The sequence below is a fragment of the Talpa europaea genome (genome assembly GCF_964194135.1).
Source record: "Talpa europaea genome assembly, chromosome: 14".
NCBI lineage: Eukaryota > Metazoa > Chordata > Mammalia > Eulipotyphla > Talpidae > Talpa > Talpa europaea.
This window is the reverse complement of record NC_140082.1, coordinates 88,027,492-88,050,146: the sequence shown is the minus strand read 5'-3', so window position 1 is coordinate 88,050,146 and position 22,655 is coordinate 88,027,492. Positions and strand designations below refer to the sequence as shown.

At 47.4% G+C, this 22,655-nt stretch overlaps 1 protein-coding gene across 1 annotated transcript in view; it reads right to left on the bottom strand.

Annotated features, from left to right (window-relative positions):
* LOC311183606 (A-kinase anchor protein 13-like) overlaps positions 1 to 22,655 on the bottom strand; it is a gene marked incomplete at both ends in the record, with an annotated part of 100,902 nt that overhangs the window by 52,940 nt on the left and 25,307 nt on the right. Inside the window, 2 exons of the mRNA XM_084253150.1 lie at positions 4,246 to 4,429; positions 13,494 to 13,790. Coding sequence (XP_084109276.1) covers positions 4,246 to 4,429; positions 13,494 to 13,790 — 481 coding nt within the window. The remainder of the gene's footprint in view (positions 1 to 4,245; positions 4,430 to 13,493; positions 13,791 to 22,655) is intronic.

Below are 22,655 nucleotides of genomic sequence, written 5' to 3'. Positions count from 1 at the left end.
GCCCGTGATGGGTAATATGTGTGTGGAGTTACCATACGAGGACTTGTTTTCCTCAGGGAAGCCAAGGTTAAATCTTAACTGGAGCGCCTATCGCCCGTTCTGGGTTAACTGCTATTCATCCTGCTACGTTTTCCCAGTGGCTTCTTACTGAGTCTCTTCCATCAAAGCTCTGTGGGGGGAAGAACAAGGGCATGGGAATCCCACAGACATGCGGTGAAAGCTCAACCATATTCTACCCAGCCTTGGGCGAGTTACTGTGGATCTAAGTCTCTGTGTTTCAGCTCTAAAATGCAGAGAAGGTCCCATCACAGAAAGGTTAACAAGGCTGAAGTGTAAGATCATCTGTGACATATCAACCTTGGCGCCAGGAAACTGCAGCGTTCAAGAAAGAAAGATTTGTTGAACTGATGCTGAAAATAAGATGAAGTTATGAGGACAAATTCTTTTAAACTTCCTCTGGACAAATGAAATGCTTCAGCACTTTTATCTCAACACTCCACAGAGTTGAAATTCTTAAATACTCCTCCTGCGAGGTGGCAGCGCCATAAGCAGCGCGGCACCAGAGCTCCCTGTCCTACCGGCCCACAGCATGGAAATCAGAGCTGAGAGCCCAACTGATTTTAAGTCATCTCTCTCACACTAGGGATTCCAAAGTCATCTCTCTCACACTAGGGATTCTCACAATAGGGATTCCAAACTCGTCATCAAGAAGGGACATCCAAATGCTGCCTAAAAACACTTCAACACTTTGGCAAAACTCAGGGCAGGAAAATAATAATAATAGCAGTCACTGGGTGGGGCCTCTACATGCTTTCTTCCCGTCTCTTCTCAAAGCAACCCACTGACTCTTCTCGTGTTATAAATGAGGCACAGAGGGTTGGAGAAGCTCAGCAATCACCCAAGTTTCACAGAGTTTCAGAGAGGTAGACCCCAGATTCAAAACTAGTCTGCCTCACTACAATTCTCCCGACCTCTCAATCGCTTTAGTTCAGAGAATGACAAGAAGTGTTACATTATGGACAACCGGGTGCGGTGCGAGCTATCAAGCAGCATCTGGCTCTCACATTCTCTTACTGGACTCAGCAACACTCACCTAACACGGTCCCTCGCTCGTAGCCACTAAACTACGCACCTGAGATTTGGGTTCGCCCCTCCTCTACCCATCACTCACTCAGGATGTTGGGCAGGGTGTCTAACTCCTGGGGCATGTGACTGTGCATCCACCTGAAAGCGAGCGTAGGCCACGGTGTTCCAGGGAACCTTGTAGGGGGTAAGATTTCTCAGACGAGACTAGTAACACTGCGCTTAAGGCTAATTTTCAGAAGACAATCATATCCATGTTGTAATATAAATCGTATTATAAGCTAAAATAATGAGTGGGTAAAATCTCTCCCATCACTAAACTAAATGAAAGTAAGCGATAATGGGTGACAGGAAGGGTCAAAAATGCCTTGAATAGCTGTGACTGTGGGATTTATTACCAATTTCAACCGTCTTCTAAAAGACATGTCTTATTTACAGAATCCTACCTCCAAACACAGAATCCATTTTCACAGAACAACTCCGTCTGTCAAAATGGATTATCAAATCTTCAGTTATAAAATCAGTTAAGTAACAGGATATAACGCAGAGAGCGGTGACTGCATTAATTGATAGTGTGCTGAGAGCCATGGGGAGCTCGTGAGATTCCTTACAGTGATAATTTTGCAATATATATAAATATCTGGTCATTTCACTGTATGCCTGAAAATAATATAATGATGTTATATGCCAATTATCTCTGAATAAAAAAAAAAATTCTCAAAATAAGTCTTGGACATACAAATGTAAAAATAAAAAGTTGACTCTAATCAGTGCAAAGCCCCACCCTGCTCCATCCCCAAAAATGGCCTAAGCAGCAAGGAATTAAAGCAACAAGTTCATTTTGGGAGAGAGAGGTATAAAAGGACTTGAATCAACTTGACTTTTCAGTTGAGACTGACAGTCAAGACAGTAGAGACGGGTATGTCACCACACTTCTATTTCATTTTAACTAAAAAGAGAGGATGAGAGAGGCCTACATGGAAATTTTAATTTAAAAAGGGAGGAGAGGTTAAGATCACGCAAGTACAAAGATTTTAGCAGATTGTTAGAAAGAAGGTATCATATAGTGGAACAATTCTTAGTTTTTCACAAACCTCTTTGTGGTTTTCACAAAACAAACTCTCTACTCAAAAGCACATGTAGGAACTTTTGTCTGTAATTTCAAAGGATGCAAACCCCATGAAGTCTTCTACTGAGTCCTTGTTAAGAATCCCAGGAATGGCGTGAGCTCTGGGGACAGCCTTTTAGGAGACCGGGCTTTCATTTCTGGCCCTGCCAACCTTATAACCCTAATCCAGCCACTCTGCCCCTCTGGGTCTCAGCTTCCCGAGCTGTTAAACATGACCGTCCTTGACTCCTCATGGTTGAAATGCTACGAATTTCACAGTACAACTGAGGGATTTAATAGAATCATCCCCTTACCACTTCACTGAATTGCTAATTATCAGCCAGAACACTCTGTCTTGGTTGCACAATAAGAACAGCCAAGAGTCCACGTCGCAAGGCTGGATCTGCAGCAAGGTCCTCAGACCCGCCATTGCCGTCCTCCATTTGAAGATTTCTCAAGTTGGCTTTTTCTTACCTGTTTCATTTCCAAAGGAGGGAAGTGGCTCTCCCGCAAGGAGCAGAGGCGGTACTACATGGCAGGCCAAAACCCTTCTCCAAGAACAAACACACTCTAGTTTCCTTGAAGCTGTGCTGCAACACAGTCTTGTGACACCCTCACCAAGCACAGAGTGAGGCTGTTGTAATCCCTTCGGTTGCCGTTTGGATGGCAACCCTTCGCCAATGATGCCTCCCAGCAAGAGGATGAGTTAGAACTAATTGAGAGGAACTGCAACCACCCAGCGCTTCACCATAGTTACACCAGCTGATGCCTTTAGAACAAGACTTTTCTGCCTAGGGCTTGAGGCACACAGCACAATGAATCCGCCACTGGCCAGATGGGAAGCGGGAAGGAGGGGAACCTATCCCTCTCTGGAATAGCAGCAGAGGCCGGCTCAGGTATCCAAGGCTCACATGAGATATGGCCCTCCTACCCTCACCATATCTACACAACCCATCAGAAAAGCCAGGGCAAAGAACTCTGTCTGACTTGACTGGCAAAGAAATAAACTTGGCACAGGAAGAAAAATAAATATATATACATAAATAAATTAAATAGCAGCAAATAGCATTACATTCTGAGATCCCAACTTGGCCTTTGAACCTATCCCCCCCCCACCCCCTCACCGCACACACCCCTAAAAATGGTAAAAGAAAAAATAATTAACTAAAGTAAGTCTGGTGCAGCCAAATACCTGAGCATTTGGGAATATCATATTCTCACGGCTGAACTGACAAGCACCCCTAAATTGCTGGAAACTGTGGATCCAGTGAGGCTTATTCATGTCAGATTATGCGTCAGAAAAGATGATGAAGACCATCAAATAAAAAATGTATCAAGCAAGAGAAACTAAACTTGAAATGTCTGCCTGTTATAAATATTCCAACAAAAACTCTAGGCTGTTGCCATGCATTTATTTCTCCACACAAGAGGAAAGAAATCTTCCCACGTTTCGACTAACAACCTCCCTCAAAGAGTCTCTGAAGACTCAGAATGTGTAACAAGTGAACCCACAGACACACGGACAGGATTTCCTCCTGCACACTGCCAGGACAACTACTCACATGAAGAAACCAAGGCTTTTCCACTTTATTCATAGAAATGCCATTCAGAGCCTGAGCCTATCTTCCACACACAATTATCATATTATTCATTAGCAAATACCCCTTCAAGTCATGAAGACACACCAGAAAAAATATATGGCACAGAAAAACTGTTTCCTCTTGCACCAAACCAGGGTAAACTGGACATAATGGTAATGGAATGCTACCCCCACAGACAAGATTCCTGGGTTTCAGGAAAATATAAGCAGCAAGAAGCAATGAAGGCAGGGAGGCAGAGGAGAGAGAAAGTGGCAATATAACTTACGTTTGTCTCTCTCAGACAACGAAGGGGTTAGCAGGAGCAAGCGTGTATAACCCTTCAGTAGAAGGCAGGGCACGGAGCTGAGGTTTTAATTCCTGGCAAAGTGACACTGAATTGCCAAGTGGGCGGCACTAAGAACCAGGGGGTGGGGCTGGTGGCCTGAGATGGGGAACAGGGAGCAGAGCACTTACTGGGTTAGCAGCTGGTGCAGCTTGTGATAACCCCGCTCCAAAGCCAGGCTCACGGGGGTCGCTCCCTCCTGGTTGTGGATGCTGAGCGCTCCGCGGCCTCCCGGCTTCTGCAGGAGGAACCATGTCAACCGCAGCAGTCCCAGCCGCACAGCAAAATGCATCAATGTCTCCCGGGGGGCGCCATCTGCAGGGGGGTAGAAATGAAAATCAGTAAGGGGAAAGGAAAAACAAAAAGCAAACCACAGAAAGGCAGGTCAGAAAAACACCTCTACTTGCAGGTACCTAAGATCCCAAGATTATCAAACCACAACGTATTATGTGGACAACTTCACTGTGGCCGAGAAGAATCAGCTCTGAGAAGAGGCACAGCTAGAAAAAAGCAGGGGCAGCAAAGTCTCCAGGGGGAGACGGCCCCACAGAGGGGGAGGGAAGCAGCCCCCTCTAGACTTTGACTCAATGTATTCATGCAGCCAGGTCATAAAAGCAGGTCCACGGGGTGACTCCACACATTTGTCTTCTCCTTAAAACAAACAAAAAAATAGAAGTGAAAGCAGCTTCACGATATGGGGACCGCAGGCGGATGATTGCTGGGCTTAGATGGGTGTATCAAAAAGGGCATAATTACTTCAAAAAATAATAACACCCAGACAGGAGTTGGCCAGCCGAACGCTAAAAACAGGTTCTGCTTGTCAAGCACGCACGGTCTTTTTATTCCCCACATTAAGGGCAAATCAAGCTGCCGGCTTTGTGTGTGTGCTAAATGAAAGAAAGAAATGCTACTCCAGGCATAATAAAGAAGACTCCCTCTAAGATGATGCACTAATACTTTCAGAAATAAAAGCATGTGCCTGGGCTTCTGTTACTTGAGGGGAAGGCCCCTCAATCACAGTGAGTCACTCAGAAAGCGGTGGCAGGAGGAAGGGCCGGGCCCGGGCATTCTTCCTCTGACCTCTCTGAGCGTCACTGTCTCCAGGCCCCGAGCCGGCACCATCACCGCCCGCCAGGGAGAGCGGGGGTAAAAGGCCTGCCTGAGGAGTGGCTGAAAAAAGTGCCCTTCAGTGCCAATGTCCTTCCCTTTCCCTGCTCTCCTCCTGGATGTCAAATGACAGGCTGGGCGCGCTGGCAACACTCATTCGTCCTCGGGCATCCTTTTGTGCCGACCTCTGAGGACGGAGCGAGAACCACTGCACTGAGACGTGCCCCAGGGGGCTGCGCAGTCCTCAGCAACAGGGGGCCCCAGACGAGACTGCAAGGGAAGGTGCCCCACACCATGCCCGCCTCTGCCTCTCAGCTTAGGGAGCCCTCTCCTCGGTGGCTGCCTCGGAGCTGCCTCTTCTGGGAGCTTCCTCAGACTGCCGGGCCCCAGTGTTGGCGCCACACTCTGTTGTCCCCACAGTAAGAGCGAATGCATCTTTGAACTTGTGCTTTTACACTGAACTGCACTGTTTTCAAGGGTCACTGGCGTCCAGTCTCCCAAGTGCCAACATACATTTCCGGGAAGCAAAAGTTATCTTTCCTATTTTACATTTTCCCTACAGAATGACACACACCAACCAGCTCACGATTTATAGGGTGTGCAGCAGAGGCACAGGGCTGGGCAGAAGTCAGCATCCCAGAGAAACCATTACATGTGCAAATATAAATTTTAATAATCAACACCTCAGAGCAGGTGGCTAAGACCCAATAAAAGGACAGAAAGAACCTTCACAAAAGATCAAAACACCATCTGCCCTGTGCCGTGCAGCTGCTCACAGGCGCCTGGACATCCGCATCGGGCACAGAAAAGCAAGGCTCTGACCAGGAGTGGTGTCTATTTTTAGTCTGGTTAATTCTGGCATGAGTAGGTGAGACCTCCCCTACACTCCACCCTTTCTGGCCCCTTACTTGCTCCGGGCCAGCTCAGCTTTTGGGAGCACAGTTCTCGTAACAGGGCCAGGCACCTGCTCAGACCTGGCTCTCCTACTCCACACCTGGATCCTCCCCCATCTCATCTGAAGGTGGTTAGCGCAGGCACCACCTCTGCTTTGAGGCCACCCCTTTCTGCAGACAGCAGATGTAAGCGTCACACAGAGCTAAGATGTTTACGACAGCTCGTCATCCTCACAACAGCCCTACAAAGTCTCCTTATCCTTATTTTTCAGCTGAAGACAGCAAGAACCAGGATTTTGAAACTCTTGGGCCTCCCTGGTGACGCAAGGGGTTAAGTGTCAGCACTATGAAGCTGTCCACAGCTACTGCGGTACAAGTTGGATCCCCGGCCAGGGAGGTGACCCACATGGCGCAGCAGACCTCTCCTGTCTCGCCCGCTGCTCCCCTCAGCAGTGTATTTCAGTAGATCCACCTGTTCTACTCTCACTCTGTCCCTGGTGAATCCTCTCAACCTCCTCCTGCTCCACCACCACCTCTGGCCTGTATCCCAGTTCTTGTATGCTTAAATAAATAAATCTTTTTAAAAGCCAACTGCTTTTCCATCTTTTCTTTTTTTTAAAGAAAGTTTAAAAAATAAGTAAGTCCTTCCACCTTAAGTCTCAAAACCATATTCTTAGCAACACCCCATCCTGCTTCTTTTGTGAAAATCAATCATGCGGGCAAGCTAATGTTCTGGTTTAAAGAGTGCCTTCTCGCATTTTCCCCAACATTCTCTTATCAACTCTTTCAAATGTGCACGGTAGCTGAAAGAATGCCACAACCACCAACCAACCTAGATCCTGTAATTCACGTTTTTCTCTATTTGCTCCATCCCATGTCTGTGTAATCACCCTTCCCCTCTGCTCATTCATGTCCCTTCACCCCAGCATGCACAGCGTTAACTGGAGATCAATATACAGTTATGACTTGAGGTGATTCACATCATGTGACCTGTGAATGGCTCCCTCCACCACTGACAAATTCTAACAAACGCACACACCCGCGTAACCCAAACCTCTATCAAACCCAGAGCGTGATGACATCCAGACTTCCCCAGGAGTGGCCCTGCCCATCCCCAGAGCTAACCACTGTTGTGAGTTTTTCACCAGAGAGTAGTTCCACATGTTCTAGAATGCCTTATAACTGGTGCCAGCCAATATATGCTCCTGTGTAAGGCTTCTCTCACTCAGCACAAGGTCTCAAGTGCCTCCCAAGGCGGCAGAGCACTGCAAAGAAAGTCACTGCAGAAACACACCCATGCAGGTGAACTAGCCTCTGTTTCAATTTGCACACATTTTCTGTTTGATCTTCACAGGGGTCCCGTGTGCTGTTAGGCGTGTGGGATACGCAGCCAAGGTATGAAGGATAAAGAAACCAAGACAGAAGTGCAGTTTCTGGGGGCACATATCATTGTTCCTTCTCCCCGACACATGGTCGGTGTTGCCGGGGCTGCTTTCAGCGCCCTGCACCCTCCACAGTTCAGAGCTCAAGGGCCAATCTCCGCTTCCTACCCTCAGTCTCTGCATTTTTATTCTTGCAAAGCCCTAAGTCGTTTTCCTCTGTTCTCAGACTTACTCAACTTTGTTTTTCACATCACTAACTGCATTTCCGATGATGTCAATTAGGTCCTTTGTCCCCAATTTGAATTTAATTATGCTATGGCATTCTGAATGTCCTTGCATCACTCCAGCCAACTGCTTTTCCATCTTTGCCCTCATTGTGATGGCTTTTTTGCAGATGTAATTAAAGCCCCTAATCAGCTGATTTAATAAGGAAGATTATCCTGGATAATCTGGGTAGCCCTAACTGAATCAGCTGGAAGGCTTCAGAAGCAGGGCTGAGGTTTTTCCCTGGAGAGAGGAGAAGCCAGGCCAGTGGGGACAGTGTGAGTCTGTGCCTGGGGAGCTCCGTTCTGCTCAGGCCTCCCCTCCTGACTGGCAGAGGCGCACAGTGGGGCCACACAGCGGGTCTGAGCTCGGCCCTGATGTCCCCTTCCTCACGGGCGCTATGCTTTCGGGCCTTGCTCAGCAGCCAGCGCCCACAGTCATGTCAGCCATTGCTGTAATGCTGGTTGCATTTCCCCTATTGTTCGAATTCTCCAGCGCCCCCTGACTGACATGCTCGTCAAGCCTATTTCCTGCATGTCGCTGCTTCTATAATTTCATAAAGGGCCCGACTCATCTTTTAAAAGACAAATGGAAACTATTTAGTCAATTTTTCTTAGAGAAAGTTATACTCGGAGACTCTTCACCTGAAAACTGTTCCACTTCCTTTATGCTGCAAGTTTATTTCAGGAGACACATGTTGGTTGGTGGTTGGTTTTCCTGTTGAACCCTATCTGGAAAGATCTCTCTGTCAGCCCAGCCTCTACCCACAGCGAAGGCATAGACACTGTCCTCAGTCCCTTGCTGTCTACTTCTGGGCCGGAAGCACGTCCCACACACGTGCCCTCAGATGGCGGAGCACACCGCGCCCAGTGAACGTCCCTAGGCGAACCCGCTCGCCGCATCTTTCCACCCTGCCGGATCTTCTGACTAAGCAAAGCGCTCCTGAGCCCAGTGGCCAGCACTGCGTGTACTTTCCTGCCCCATCGGTCCACCCAGGGCCTGCTCACAGTGCTGCTGAGCTCGGATCACCAGGACTCGAAAACCACCGTTCCTCCCACCACTCGCCCTGCCTCCTAAACAAACCTGAAGTCCCGCATGAGGCAGGAAGACTCACCCCGGGGAGGGGGAAGAGGAGGCCGGTGTGAGCAATGGTTACCGGGAAAATGACATCTGGAACCTGGTGACGGAGTCAAGGTTTGAGAGGCAACGAAAGCTCCTGAGCCAAAGTGCTGCCATTCCAAGGAGCTGCTTGTCATGGGGTTGGGAGTATTAACAACTTCCTCCAAGAAACAGTCGCTTGCTTAGTGGTCATTTTATTTTCTTGTTTTCCCTTTTTCTTTTTTTTCAAGATTTTATTTTATTTAGACAAAAACTGGGGTACAGGCCAGAGGTGCGAGATGGTGAGAGGACTCACCAGAGCCAGAGCGGGGAACAGAACAGGCAGCCTGACTGAAACACACTGCCGAGGGGAGCAGCGGGTGAGACAGGAGAGGTCTGCCGCGCCATGTGGGTTGCTCCGCGGCCGGCAGGGATCGAACCGGCACTGCAGAGGCTGCGGACAGCTTCACCGCGCTGCGCTCAACCCCCTGTGCCACCGGGGAGGCCCTTTTTTTTTTTTTTTTTAAGTACTTATGATAGCTAGAAAAAAACACACAAATGCTAGTGAGTGTGGCTGAGGGAAACCTTTCCTGGGAAGCCATCAAACAGTCTGGAAGGGGTGTGGGGACGCACACATGGAGGTTCTGTGACCTCGCACGGGGACAGCCGAGGATGCACGCTGCTCTTAGCCTCTCCTTAACCCACCTTGCCCTTCTCGCCCCTGATTTTTCTCTTCAGGGGGAGGACCCCCACCCCCAAAGATGATCAGATCTTCTTATCTTTTCATTGTACAATATCGCGCTGAGTAAGAGTGAAGGCTGCCCCCAGGGTTCCTCACTCGCTCTAAACCTGAAGACCTTCCAGGGGAAAACCAGTCTAGTTCACTATTTTTACTCACCACTGAGGAGCTGAGACCACTATGTGGGGCTTCGTAAGAAGAGGGAAGAAAGATACCTTCCTCCACCCACCACCCTCCCCCGGATGAATGCTTGTTATTTGCATTTAAGGCAGAAGTACAGCAAGAAGCACAGTGTAGAAAGAGCTTCGTGTCACTCGGGAATGGACAAACTCCCTCCCATGCATGCTGAAATGAGGATTCACTTCAGAAATAAAAGCAAAAGTGAAACGGTGACATCCTGCTTGGAAGAGCCTGTCAGTACAGAGCTGACCTGGCCCGCCGCCCCCCAGCACAGGCCCCTCTACCACCGCAGTTCACCACACTGTCTCTGAAAGGTCACTGGACAGGGTCAAGACACATTACGAATGAGCAGCTTGCCATCTAGCACACACTATCCAGGTAGATTTCCCACCATTTTTATAGAAGAACACGAAATAGAGGGATTAAGTATTCTGCACAAACTCTTGCAAGGAGCCCACGATAAAAACCAATGTCTGGGGGCCTCGCCAGTGGCGCAGCAGGTGGAGTGCTGCGCTGTGAAGCCGTCCGCTGCCTCTTGCAGTGCGGATTCGATTCCCAGCTGGCCAGGGAGCAGCCCACAAGGCGTGGCAGACCTCTCCTGTCTCACCCACTGCTCCCCAGAGCAGTGTATTTCATTCAGGCTGCCTGTTCTGTTCCCTGCTCTGTCTCTGGCGAATCCTCTCGCCCTCCTGCGCATCTGACCTGTACCCTAGTTCTTGCATAAATAAATATTTTTTTCTTTTTAAATAAATCTTTCAAACAAAACCAAAACAATGTCTGACTCTACTCTCTACGCTGTTACTTCACAGCAGCAAACCTAAAGCAAGAGTTCTTGGTCTCACCCTCACACTTGCGGTGTCCAGGGAGACTGGGTGCACAAGTACTATGCACACTTCTGCAGGTGGGCACATATGTGGTTTTTTTTTTTTTTCTAAGGCAAACTCTGAACTGCTTGCCAAGGAATCAGTGACCTGAAGAAAGTTAAAAAGCAGTGCATCTAAACAAAGGGTGGGAGGAAGAGACACAAATCTTACCAGACTCCTCTGTATGAGCACTAGGCTGGAACACCTGTAACCATCCAAGCTTTCAACAGCGAGCAGTCCTGTGATGTAACGAGTGCCCCATTTACCTGCATCATTATCCCAGTCAACAGTTTTCTCTGTTCCTTCTCCCTTCAAATATCCTTAAGATAGTATATTATGTGAGCAAACTGTTCCTTTACATTCTTCTCTCAACAGCAAGCACCCACCTTTCAACTAATGCTACTCTCCTCTAAAAATACCCAGTGTTCCTAGACTCTAATCCACAATTAGTGGAACAATTTCAACTGCAGAATGTGCACCTAGCACTTGAAATCAGATTCCTGATGCCAGGTGTGAACTTAAAGTCAACAGGACCTATCAAGCAGCTTGTATGCATTTCAACTTGCAAAGTATACACTCACCTTGCTCAATTTCTCTTGTTCTTTCAGGTATTTTTGTTATGCACAATAGAATTCACTTTTTTGGGGGGTGTACATGAATTTGAACACAGATAATGACCATACACTTCAAAACAATTCTAACACCCAAGCGATGATACCTTTTACTAGCCATCCTTTACCCTCACTCCTAGTCTTTGACCTGTTTTCTGTTCCTACAATTTGCCCTTTTCAAAATAGCGTCAGTGGAATCACGTATTAAGTAACTTTTGAAATCAGACTTCTTTAGAACAATGCATTAAAAACGCATCCAAGTTGCTGCACATATCAATTGTCTGTTCTCTTTTGTGGCTGAGTAGTATTCCATTATGTGTGTACCAGTTTACTTATATATTTACCCAGACAGGGCAATCTGGAGTGCTTCCATTTGGGGATGATTATGAATAGCGCTATTACAGGCACTGATGTGTAAAGATTTTTGAGGTAAATAAAAATTTTCATTTTTTTTTTAGATAAATACCCAGAAGTGGGTTTGCTGGGTCATCCAGTAAATGTGAACTGACCATTTTAAGAAACTGCCAATACCGTTTTCTAGACTAGCTCTATAATTTTGTATTTCCACTGGCAAAGTATGAGATGTTGCTCTACACCCTTGCCAATGCTTGTTGTTGTTGTTTTTTTATTTTAGTTTTTCTATTAATGTTGCTTGAGCTATTCTGTAAAGCAGAAACTTAATAACCACCAAATATTAAAACTGGCCAGTTCTCTATTGAAGACAAGGAAGCTAAAGCCCAGTGAGGGAAGTGATATGCCTGAGGTTTCAGACCTGAGATTTTTTAAATACTTTTTTACTCCTGGCAAAAACCACAAACTATGCAACTCCTCCTGGCGTGTCTTCTTTAAACAAGACAAAACTATAAAACCACCTTACGTCCCACTAGTAAATAACACAGTCCATCTCCAGACTAAGTTATAATTTGGCCACCAGAAAGACTGTTCCCATACCAACACACACGCAGTAAACATTAGTTTCTGAACAGGTCTCCGTCCTATACAGAGGCAATTACTCCGATCTCCAGAGCTAGCAATGCAGAGGTTTCTTGGACACTATCTAAGAAAAAGCAAAGGATAATGCTTTTTTTCCTTGATTTTACTTTGGGGTCCCCGTTTCTTTTCGTATTTGACCTGGGCAGTAGTGACCAGCAGCATGGTGAAAGCAGAACCCCAACAGTCAGGGAGTTCATCTTCTGGTTGATCACAGCCTTAACTGCTACACTCAGTGGATTTTAAAAAACCACCACTTCTTAGCCTCTTCCCCGGAGGAAGGATCGATTTCCTTGATGGTTCTGTGAGAGCCGGAACAAGCAATGCCCCCAGCTCAGGCACCTCTCGGCGACTTCAGATCTGCTCTCTCCACTGCACACAATCACCCCAGCCAGTGGACGCTGCGGGGCAGTCCTGCAATTGTCCAGCCCTTTCCGAGGTAAGGTAGAAATGATAAGCAAACCCTCAGACAAGAGGCTCAGCACCAGCCTTCCCATCCAGTTTCGTCAGGAACAAAGCTGACCTCAATCTGTGGAACCCCTCCTGTCTTTCAACTGGATTTGATGTGGAGTGGTATTTACTGAACCCAGAGGTTATACAAGGTTTCACCTAAATATTTATGTAAAATCATGACATCTGATGTCATTTGTTACAAGAATAATTACGTGGGAAACCCCCTGTACACTTAAGAGGAACATACAGAGAACACACTTATTCCCTCAGTATTTTTCAAAAAGTGGGGCCCTTCCTTCAGTGAATTCGTACTCCGAAAGTACTCTGGTTTTAAAAGTGTGGGGTTCTCAGAGCTCATCCTGCTCCTACCACTACCCACTCTTCCTTTTCCTCCAACTCCGTGCACTCTCCAGAGAACTTCGGAACACACTAATGAGCTCACAGTCTTTGATAGTCAAACACCAGAAAGGTAATAAAGTCACTGCTACTCCCCTCATAAGGAAGGTTCACTAGCCATGCCCCCGAGGCAAAGAAGCCTGTAAGGCAAACCCCACAAGACGAGAGTCACTCTGCCCTGAAGGGCAAGCTGAAGATGACCACTGCGCTCGCTGGCTCTTGGCCCCCACACTGCAAGGACAGCTTCAACACCTGGGATGAAGACCTGCCATCAAGGCCACACAGCCACATAACGGCCACTTTCCTTCAGCCATGGTGGCAGATGGGGAGTCTGACTATACGGCAGCGGCCTGGTTAGAGCTAACCAAACTCCAATTTGTTTGTAGGTCATTTAAGTTCTTACCAGGCAGAGTCTGGTCTGTCCCCAACACATTCCACTCGGCGGGCAGCTTCAGGTGTCTGAAGGCGAGGGCCACCTTCTCATCAAGGGAATTCACATCCCCAGTCAGGGGCCCTGACCGGTCAAGGAATCGGGTAAAGTTCAGGGCCTGCTGGTTCCCAGCGCTGGTTGCCAGGAACTGGGCCGCATCGTAGGCCTCATCCTGGATGAACTTAAAGTCCTCTTCGGCCACGACGAACACAGGCAGGCCCTCCCTGGACGCGCAGAGCAGCACCTTCACCGTCTCGCAGCAATCGTGACCTGCAGAAAGCACGTGAGCAAGACGACAGGGTGAGAGTTCTCCTGGCCAAGCTGGGCGCGGACGGTCCCCTTGCTCCTCCTACACCATGTACAGGTATCCCCTTCCCAAAGGGACCCTTCCAGCTGAAAGCTCTGAAGGAGCAACCTTCCAAATTCCTGAAAGCCCCAGTTCCGGCTCCTTCTATTGCTACTTGCAAATATGAATTAGCTCCTTCAGCAAACGGCAAATGTCGGGTAACCCAGTTGTCACCATGGCCATGAGTAGCATTTGGCACTGAGTAGACTCTGAATATCAACTGCAGCTGTTCAACGGAACCTATTAAAGAATGGAAGCTCGGGGGTCCTGTAAGACGAGCATGGAGCGGGAGGTCAACGACCTGCTGAACTGAGCTCGAGCTGAAGACCCGTGGGGACAAGGCACCCCAGCGAGACAGGAGGGATTTCACAGAGGCCCCAGCACGTGCCTCAACAGCATCACACTGTCACCAGTCAAAAGAGATGAAGCACTTTGAAAAGCACAAAACTACCAGATATTTATTTTCTCATTAACTGCAACTCAAGGCCCACAAAAGAACTTCCGCGCTCAGATGCCCGTTCCTTCCTGTAAGGAGACAAGGACTTCAGTGAAGATGCCTGTTCACACAAGGACGCTGTGACGCTGTGGAAAGAAGCTAGTGCAGGGCCTCCCCGGTGGCGCAGCGGTTGAGCGCTGGGTTGGAAGCTGCCCGCAGCCTCTGCGGCGCCGGTTCGATCCCCAGCTGCTCCCCGGCCTCCGGAGGAGGGTCCCGCATGGCGCGCAGACCTCTCCTGCCCCCCGCTGCTCCCCTCAGCAGTGTACTTCGGTCTCTCTACCTGCTCTGCTCCCCGCTCTGGTGAATTGTCTCACCCTCCCGCGCTTCTGACTGTACCCAGTGCTTGTATAAATAAATAAATAAATCTTTTAAAAAAATACAATAAAAAAGAAGCCAGTGTAGGAGAAACGAGCCAGTCAAAGGCTGGGAGCCCACAGACCAGCTGGGTGATGAGGCTACCACTTTAGGCAGCAACCTGCAAGTCCCCAGAGAGCCCCACCTGATAAAATCAGGCAAGTTTAACACCACTGTTTTTGTGGGCTAGGCCTTTCTGGACTAAGACTCAATGAATTGAGTGTCCCCAAAACGCAGAATACACGCACCCACTGCCTTCCCTCAGCTTTCCAACCCTGTCCTCCACTAGCAGAAGTCCGTACTTAACCATCACTGCGCTTTCTGATGAGGAAAACGGAGTTGATGTTTCTGTGACTTGCATTAAGGCATCCAGTGCTCTGCACAATCAACAATCTGTTCTGGACACCTTGGTTTCCCTGTACCCACTTCCTGCAGAGCCAGCCTTGGCACGGAGCCAGGTGGAGGCCACCCTCTACTGTTCCATGAATCTACTACCTGTCACACCAAGGCAGAGGCCCAGAGGTTCCAGACATGGGCAAAACTAACTAAGCTTCCTGCTGTCTTTAAAAGGGAAAACAGTAATTATTTCTCATGGGGCCGACAAGAACAAAAGCAAACTGATTTTCCACATACTCTCTGAGGGGCCTCCTAGCACCCATTATGCTCTCTCACTGTTCTCTCCCTAATTCTAGGGAGGTGACGGCATTTTCTAACCTAGGACCTTCTACGTACCAGGCAACTGATGTGCCACTTTCTTTATACAACCAATTTATGAGGTATGTACCGCCCTCACATTACGTAAGAAATAACCAAGACTTCAAGAAGTCAAGTCACTTGCTCAAGGCCACACAGATACTAAGACAGAAACCTATTCAAATTCAGGTCAGAGGCCAAAGGTCTGGGCTGGGCGACAGTGCAAGATCTCAACACAGGCATTGGCCCCGCTCCCAACTCTCCCACCCCAAGGCTCTTCACCTTGACCTGGAGAGTTCAAATGCAATGTGTGTGCCTCACTCTGTGACACACGTACACGCACACACACAGAGCAAAACACCACCATGGAGCTATACCTGCTTAAACGCTAGAAAGTACAGTTAAGAAGTCCACCTGAAGTTGCTAAAGTGGCTGTTTACTTGGACAGCATGGGGTGGGAACAAAGAGGACAGACATGTCGGGGTGTATGTGTCACATGTGCTTATTAGCAGTACAGGTAGGCTTATTTCTGGAACTTTGGCGGAAAAACCCGTTAGGAAGTGCATAGGGACATGAGGGAGTGCCTGTGAGCTCTGTGTATAACCAAAATAAAGCAACACACTAGAGGAGGTAGAATGTCACAAACAGCCATGAAACAGAAGCCATCCAACTAGGCCAGTATTTTCAGAAGTGAACTCACTATCTAAAGGAAAAACGATGAATCATCCTGAGTAAAACATGCCACAAATCTGGAGTTTGTCCGGTGTGAGTATGGGCTTCTTTTCCAAAAGAGAAACTGAGGGCTGAATGAGACGCTGCTGAGGGTTTCCCTGACGCGTCTGTAGCAAACCAGGGGGGCCATGACCGAGGCCCGGGGCCTCCCTCCTGCCTGGAAACCAGCTACTTGCTCCCCTTCATGTTTTTTCTTAGGTTTAAGTGGTTCTCAAGATTATTTTTTAATCCTTCTAGCTTTTCAGATAAAGCACTTGGGGGGCGGGGGCGGGGATCAACATGTTCACAGCAAAGGTCATGTAATATGGACCGAGCAATAAGCGCTGCACATGCGCACACAGAGCATTTCACCACCACAAATGAGCTCCAGAGAGACGACTCGCAGGAGTCAGCAGCCGCGGAGCGGGGAAGCCCACAAGGCGGTAACAATGTCTACACCAGGCGTGAAGAACCTGCGCTTGGAAGCCACGTCCAATGTGCTGGGGCTACCAAGATTTAACTTCTTTTTCTTGAAAAGAGAAGCTGCAGAAGAACAAAGAGCAGCAGGGGTTTCAGTTAGTTCCATGGTGACTTTCCTTCCACTTGACTTCCTGGTAACAAGGAAGGAAAATAACAATCACGCCTTTTTAAAAGGGAAGTTCTGAAAACTCAGAGAGGCTCTTCTGAAGGAAACTCCCCAGACTGACAGAGGGAAAGAAGAGAGAGAAACCGTGAAAGGAACACGGCCTACATCTTGAGTCCACATTTTAAACTGCCTTCTGCCACGGTCAAGTCCAGTTCACGACAAAATATAAAGTAAATCACGAGGTGACACAGATCTGGTCCTAACGGTGAGGGGTCCTGAATTAGGCTAGTGATTAATTAGCTGTAGAGTTAAAAACCCACCTCCTTACCTCCCTTGCAGACTGGCTGGGTTATCCTGAGAAAGTCCCTCAATATTGAAGCCTGTTTCCTCAGGCAGAAAATGAGAATGCCACCCATCTTCCAATCTGTTGAAAATGTTAGACCGAGCTGCAGACAAAGCAGCTGGCATAAAACAGTGATGGGAGAGCTACGGTTATTAGCTCTCAAAATGCCCTTACCCAGGTTACTCAAGGAAAACAGCCCCCCCCCCCCCACCGCCCCAGCACTTTACTTTCTGCTGCATACGGCTGCGCTAAGGGTGCCTTTGATATCTAAGAAGGTGGGGGGCAGGGGAGGAAGAGGTTAAGAATTCAGAATAAACCAAAAAGCAACCAGGAACACCTAGGTGAGAAACAAACATTTACCGCTAAAGGGCCTCTTGACAATGTCTACTCCAAACCTTTTTAAGCTCCAGGCCAAAAGGTATGTGTGTGCTCAGGAGGCTGGGAGAGCTTTTCTGCAGGCTGCTTATCACTATATGAAGCACCTGTTCCCATGGAAACGAAATATTGCTACAGATAAACAAAACTGGTGAAGCATGACCCAAGAATTACTTCATTTCCTATTAAGCTAAAAGTGGCACACATCCCATCCGGGCCTTCTCTTTTGAGGACGGAACAACTGGGACTTTGTTTCACCAGCAATCCAAAGGGAACCCTGAAAAGTGTTTGCTAGCCAGACACACCCCATCCCACACAGGCCATCTAGAGGGGGGCAGGGCTTCCTTAGCACCCAAGGGTGGCAAATAAACAGTTATCTTTGAGCACTTCGGTTTGGCATCTCAGCAGTTTAGAACCTGGTCTTTCTCTTCTCTTTAAAGCCCTATGGGGTTAAAAGGAAACTTTGGACCTTCAGGCCCACACTCTGCCAGGGGGGACGTGTGTGCAGAAGTGCTGCCACCGACCCTGGGCGCTGGCCCAGTGGCAGAGGGGAAGCTCGGTGTGCATGGACAGCATCTCTACGCAGAGGGGAAAACAGCAGGGGAAGAGAAGTCTAATGATCTACAATATTCCAGCCTGACTCAAGGCAGTGTTTCTCAACCTTTCATTCACTTCATCCCCCCAAAGAGCCTTTCAAAGCATTTCTCTCTATCCTCCACCCCCTCAAGCATATGAAATTTTTATACACATATTTTTACACTCCTGAGAGTCCACTGTCATCCCTTGGCGGGGACAGTGTCTGGTTGTAATGCACAAGCTAGGGACCAGTACAGTGTCTGTGGTTCCAAGGTGACGGAAGACGCCATTACCACGTAACCCTCACAGCTGGGACAAGAGGGAACAAGTTCTCAGGTTTTCCAGAATAACCACTATATACACAGAACGCGCATCAGGGTAGTCACGTAAGTTTTTTTGGGTTTTTTTTTTTTTTTGGTTTTTTTTTTTTTGTCACGTAACTTTTTTAAAATATAAAATCCTGTCTGCCTACAGACAGCCTTATGGTAGGAGTATTTTAGAATAGAGAGTTTGTTAGAAAATGTAAGGGGGGAAAAAAAAACTGATTACATTGGGGGAGAGGGAGAATTCTCTGATTCAGCCAGGAAAGAGCCTACACCTTTTTTTCCAAATGCATTCTTCAGTTTGGCGACCCCTGGACATCTCCTGCTGGGAACTGTGTGGTTCACAAAGATGGGGACCTGCTGTGACGGACTACAGGGCTGCTTGTGAGGCCTGGGCTGTGAGCTGTGATTTTTGGGCTTCTGATGATGGTAAATGACGGTTGTTTGTTCCTTTAATTTTTTTTTAATAACCAATCAACTTTACACAGTTCCCTTTAATGAGAGAGGGGAAAAAAAGATACTAAAGAACTGAGTCAAATTTGGGGTCCACGAACGTAGTTTTCCTATCAAATAAGAACTATTTCTGTGAGTTCTAAAACAAGCATGCTGAAAAGTGACTTCATTGTACAGGAAATTCTGACCTAAAGCTTTCACAAAAATAGTATGCAGCATCCTCTGAACACCCTGTCTTCATTGTTCATTCTGGAATCAGTGTTTGTTTCTAAATTCACATCTCAAGTAATCATACAAACACAGTACGGTAAGACAGTGCTCCAGATTCCCCCAAGAATCCTTTTCCAACAGTACTCAGATTTCTTGACATTACTTACTAGTCCAAAATAGGTCTTTTTTAAAAATAGCTATTTTGTCTCTAGAGAAAAATCACTGTCTAATTAAAATGGGTTTGGGGTTGGACTTGTTTCAAAGAAAGAATAGATATTTCAGGTTCATCTATCACACAGGCAAGGCCTTTTGCCAACTGGAGAGGCACTCCCACTTCAGGCAGTACTGTTACAGCCTGAAGCAGACTGTACAGTCTCCCATAGCAGACTGTACTGTTAAACCAGCTACGTCACAGGTATTTTGAATGGTGGGGCTTCTCCTGTGAAAGCCTTGTTGGTGCTTGTCACCTTACTTAGCCCAAAGACGGTGTTATTTTCAAAAGAGAGCACATTCCTTGGCTTCAAATAGAAAGCCAAAGTCTCTACCTCCCCCATCCCTGAGATGTCACTGCCCTTAATGGACTTTCTATTCTCAGGAGGGAAATCACATCCAGGTCTAGATCCTTTCATGGTAGAAAGGCAAGAAACATTCACTTTGAAAAGCCTGTACAATTTCTGTATAATTAGCATGCACACACCATTCAAGGTACACTTCTCAGAAAAACAGCAAAAAGTGAGAAGAGCAGGGAAAAAGGAGACAGTAATGTCTTTTTGAAGCCAGAGGTTTTATGGTTTTTTTTTTTAATTTTTTTAGGAAACAAATAAGAGATGCTTCATCTTGCCCCCAAACAATAAAAGGTTACAGACTAATATAAAGAAACTGTCTTTTGAAGGTCAATCTATCATCGGCTTTTAGTAAAAACTAAATGTTACCAAACACTGACGGTTGAGCAGGGCAGAGAACTCAAAGAAAAATCAGAGCCAGCAATGTGGATGAAACGTGACATTAAAAGTAAGAACAAGACACAAAGCTCTTTTTCTTCCCAGAGTTAGCCAAAGAGACAGAACACGTGAGCAGAAGGGGTGCAGCCCTCCCGATGCAGCTGCTGCCAGCCAGCTGTGCCCGTTCACCCGGGGCGGGGATGCGCGCAAGTGTGACTTCCTAAAGAACCCTGACTGCTCTGGCCCCAGCAGACAAGTCTGAGGCTATCAACACGGCCAGCCTCACAGGTGGCTCTGGCAGGAGCAGACTCCTGTTCAGAGCCAAGAAGCTATCTGGAGAAGCCAGACTCCTTGTGTATTTTTCCAAAGAAAAGGTGCAGGTGTGTGAGCGCGCATGTGTACAACCTTTCTAGAAGAATGGCTGCTGAGACTGAGGAGGAGCTTCTACCATGAAAACACTGTTCCATCTAATGGTGGGGATTCCTAAAACAAACCTTAGCACAACACCAGTGCCCACAACAGGCAAAAACCCTTGCCCTCGCAGAGCTGACACTTTAATAGAGGCATCCAGAAGAACACAGGTGAGATGAATGAAATAAATAATGTGTTAGTGCACTGGAGAAGTACAGAGCAACAGGAAAGGGGAATAGGGAATGTGGAGGGGGCAAGTTGTGTAAATTCATGGGGTGGACAGGAAAGGCCTCGCTGAGCAGGTGATACCTAAGTAAAGACCAAAAGAGAGTAAGGGACAAGTCAAAGACGTTCCCAAAGCAGGTTGACAGCAGCTTAACTCTAGACTAAAATATTAACTCCTTGAGGCAAGTAAGAAATTCAAAACTACCTTCACCCTCCAGAGAGACGAGTGACAGTACAGTTTACGGCAGAGATGCAGGGTCTGCTCAGGAATGTTCTTGCTCGCAGAGTCACGAGCTCCTCACGACCAGCCAGGAGCATGCGGGCACCCCTGCATGGTATCAAAGGCTCCCGGGTTCAAGTGCTGCCTTCCTCTTCACCTGGCTCACCTGTACAGAGGGACTTTCAAGGACTCTCTTCCTTTGTCACCTCTGCTGTGATCAGGCACTTCACAGCAGCTGCCTGACTGAATTCAAGGAGCAGAATGTTCAGGACAACATGCGGGTAAAGGCGACAAGTGGGTGGACTGCGTACGCAGACAGACAAAAAGGGAGTGAACAAGATAATAATTTGGGGTGGGAGAGCTGACTGGCACAACATGAAGGGGTAGACAGGTACTAGAAAGCCAGGCCCCAAGCAAATGGGCCAGGCGAGATTTCTGAGGAGTCACTACTCATTCGGGTCTGGAATGGCTGTCTGCTGTGGCTGGCTGGCAGAAAGGGGCACTAGAGCTCCAAAGGCAGGCAGGGGTGGTACACGAGGACGGGTGCAAACTCGGAGAGCCAGGCCACCCAGACAGTGTGACAGTTTGCGGCTCCGAGGAGAGCTTCACACACAGCCTCTCCACCCAGCTTCACTCCACAGACACTCGGGGCTGAGGGGAGCCAAGAGGGCACCATGCCTTGTTGTTCTTTCTCCGACAACTGCCTGCCCTCCTCTGTACCTCCTTAGACACTCTCCACAGACGCATGCACACATGCACGTGCACACATGCACGCGCGCACACGCACGCACACACGCACACACACACACACACCCTCCATCTTTTAACTCCTGTGGTACTTCCACTTAAGGAAGGAATAAGTTTATAAAAATTTAATAGAGGCATCCGTTTTTTTTTCCCCCTACAAAGAGCTGGCATGGGACTACTCATCCAACAGAGGTGAGGGGCCTCCACTGCCCCCACAAAATCAAAGTTTAGCTATGGTGACTGACTTGGGATGGCTCCTGCCGGGGCACAGAGCTCACGTTCCAGACAAGCCTTTCGTTGACACGCTATACATCTCAGAAAGTAAGAAGACTGAAGCGTCGGGTTATAAAGAAGGATATTTAATACTTTTCAGAAAAGGAATCAGTATCTATCTTGAACTTCTTGTTAGTTTCCACATCCCTAAAACTTTAGGGAGAAAGAAGAATCTTTGAATTCAATATTTCCCAAATCATTTTTGCTGAGGAAGAACAGCTTTCAATTGTCATAAACCCAGTTCTTGGATATAGTGAAATTTCTGTAATTTGGCAGCTATCAGACATGAAATTTATGTAAAACAGCGTGCACGGGAACAAAAAACCAACAATCTGATTCAATACCACCAAGGTCAGGTGTTGAAAGGGCTTCATAAACTAAAAATTTTTATACCATCTATTTCCAACAAAGTGGAAATGCTTCATTAAGAGCTAAGTGCATCGTGTCCTCTAAAAAATATTTCAACTGTCAGCATTTCTCAGGGGTTCCCCTGTTGTATTCTGATGAAAATTGGCCAGCTGTTAACTTTGTGGCAAGGTCCATAAAAGAGGTTCATCTCCAAACACAAATCAATGCATTTTCACATGTTGTGGTAGGTTAATAGTCTTCTCTGGATCAGCCGAGCCTGGGAGGAGTAGGAATGACTACTGGCTCCACTGAAACATTAAAACGAATGTTTTAATCCATAAACATTTTCCTTTAAATTCTGCCAAACGTAAATCCAACAGTGACTCAGCACCAAAATGATGAGTTGCTAACTTGGGAAAGTCTGGCTTTTACGTAAGACTTTTTAGGGCTTTCCCTCAAGGAAGTGTGATTATGTTTCACCTTTGCTTTCATCGTCAGGGTCCT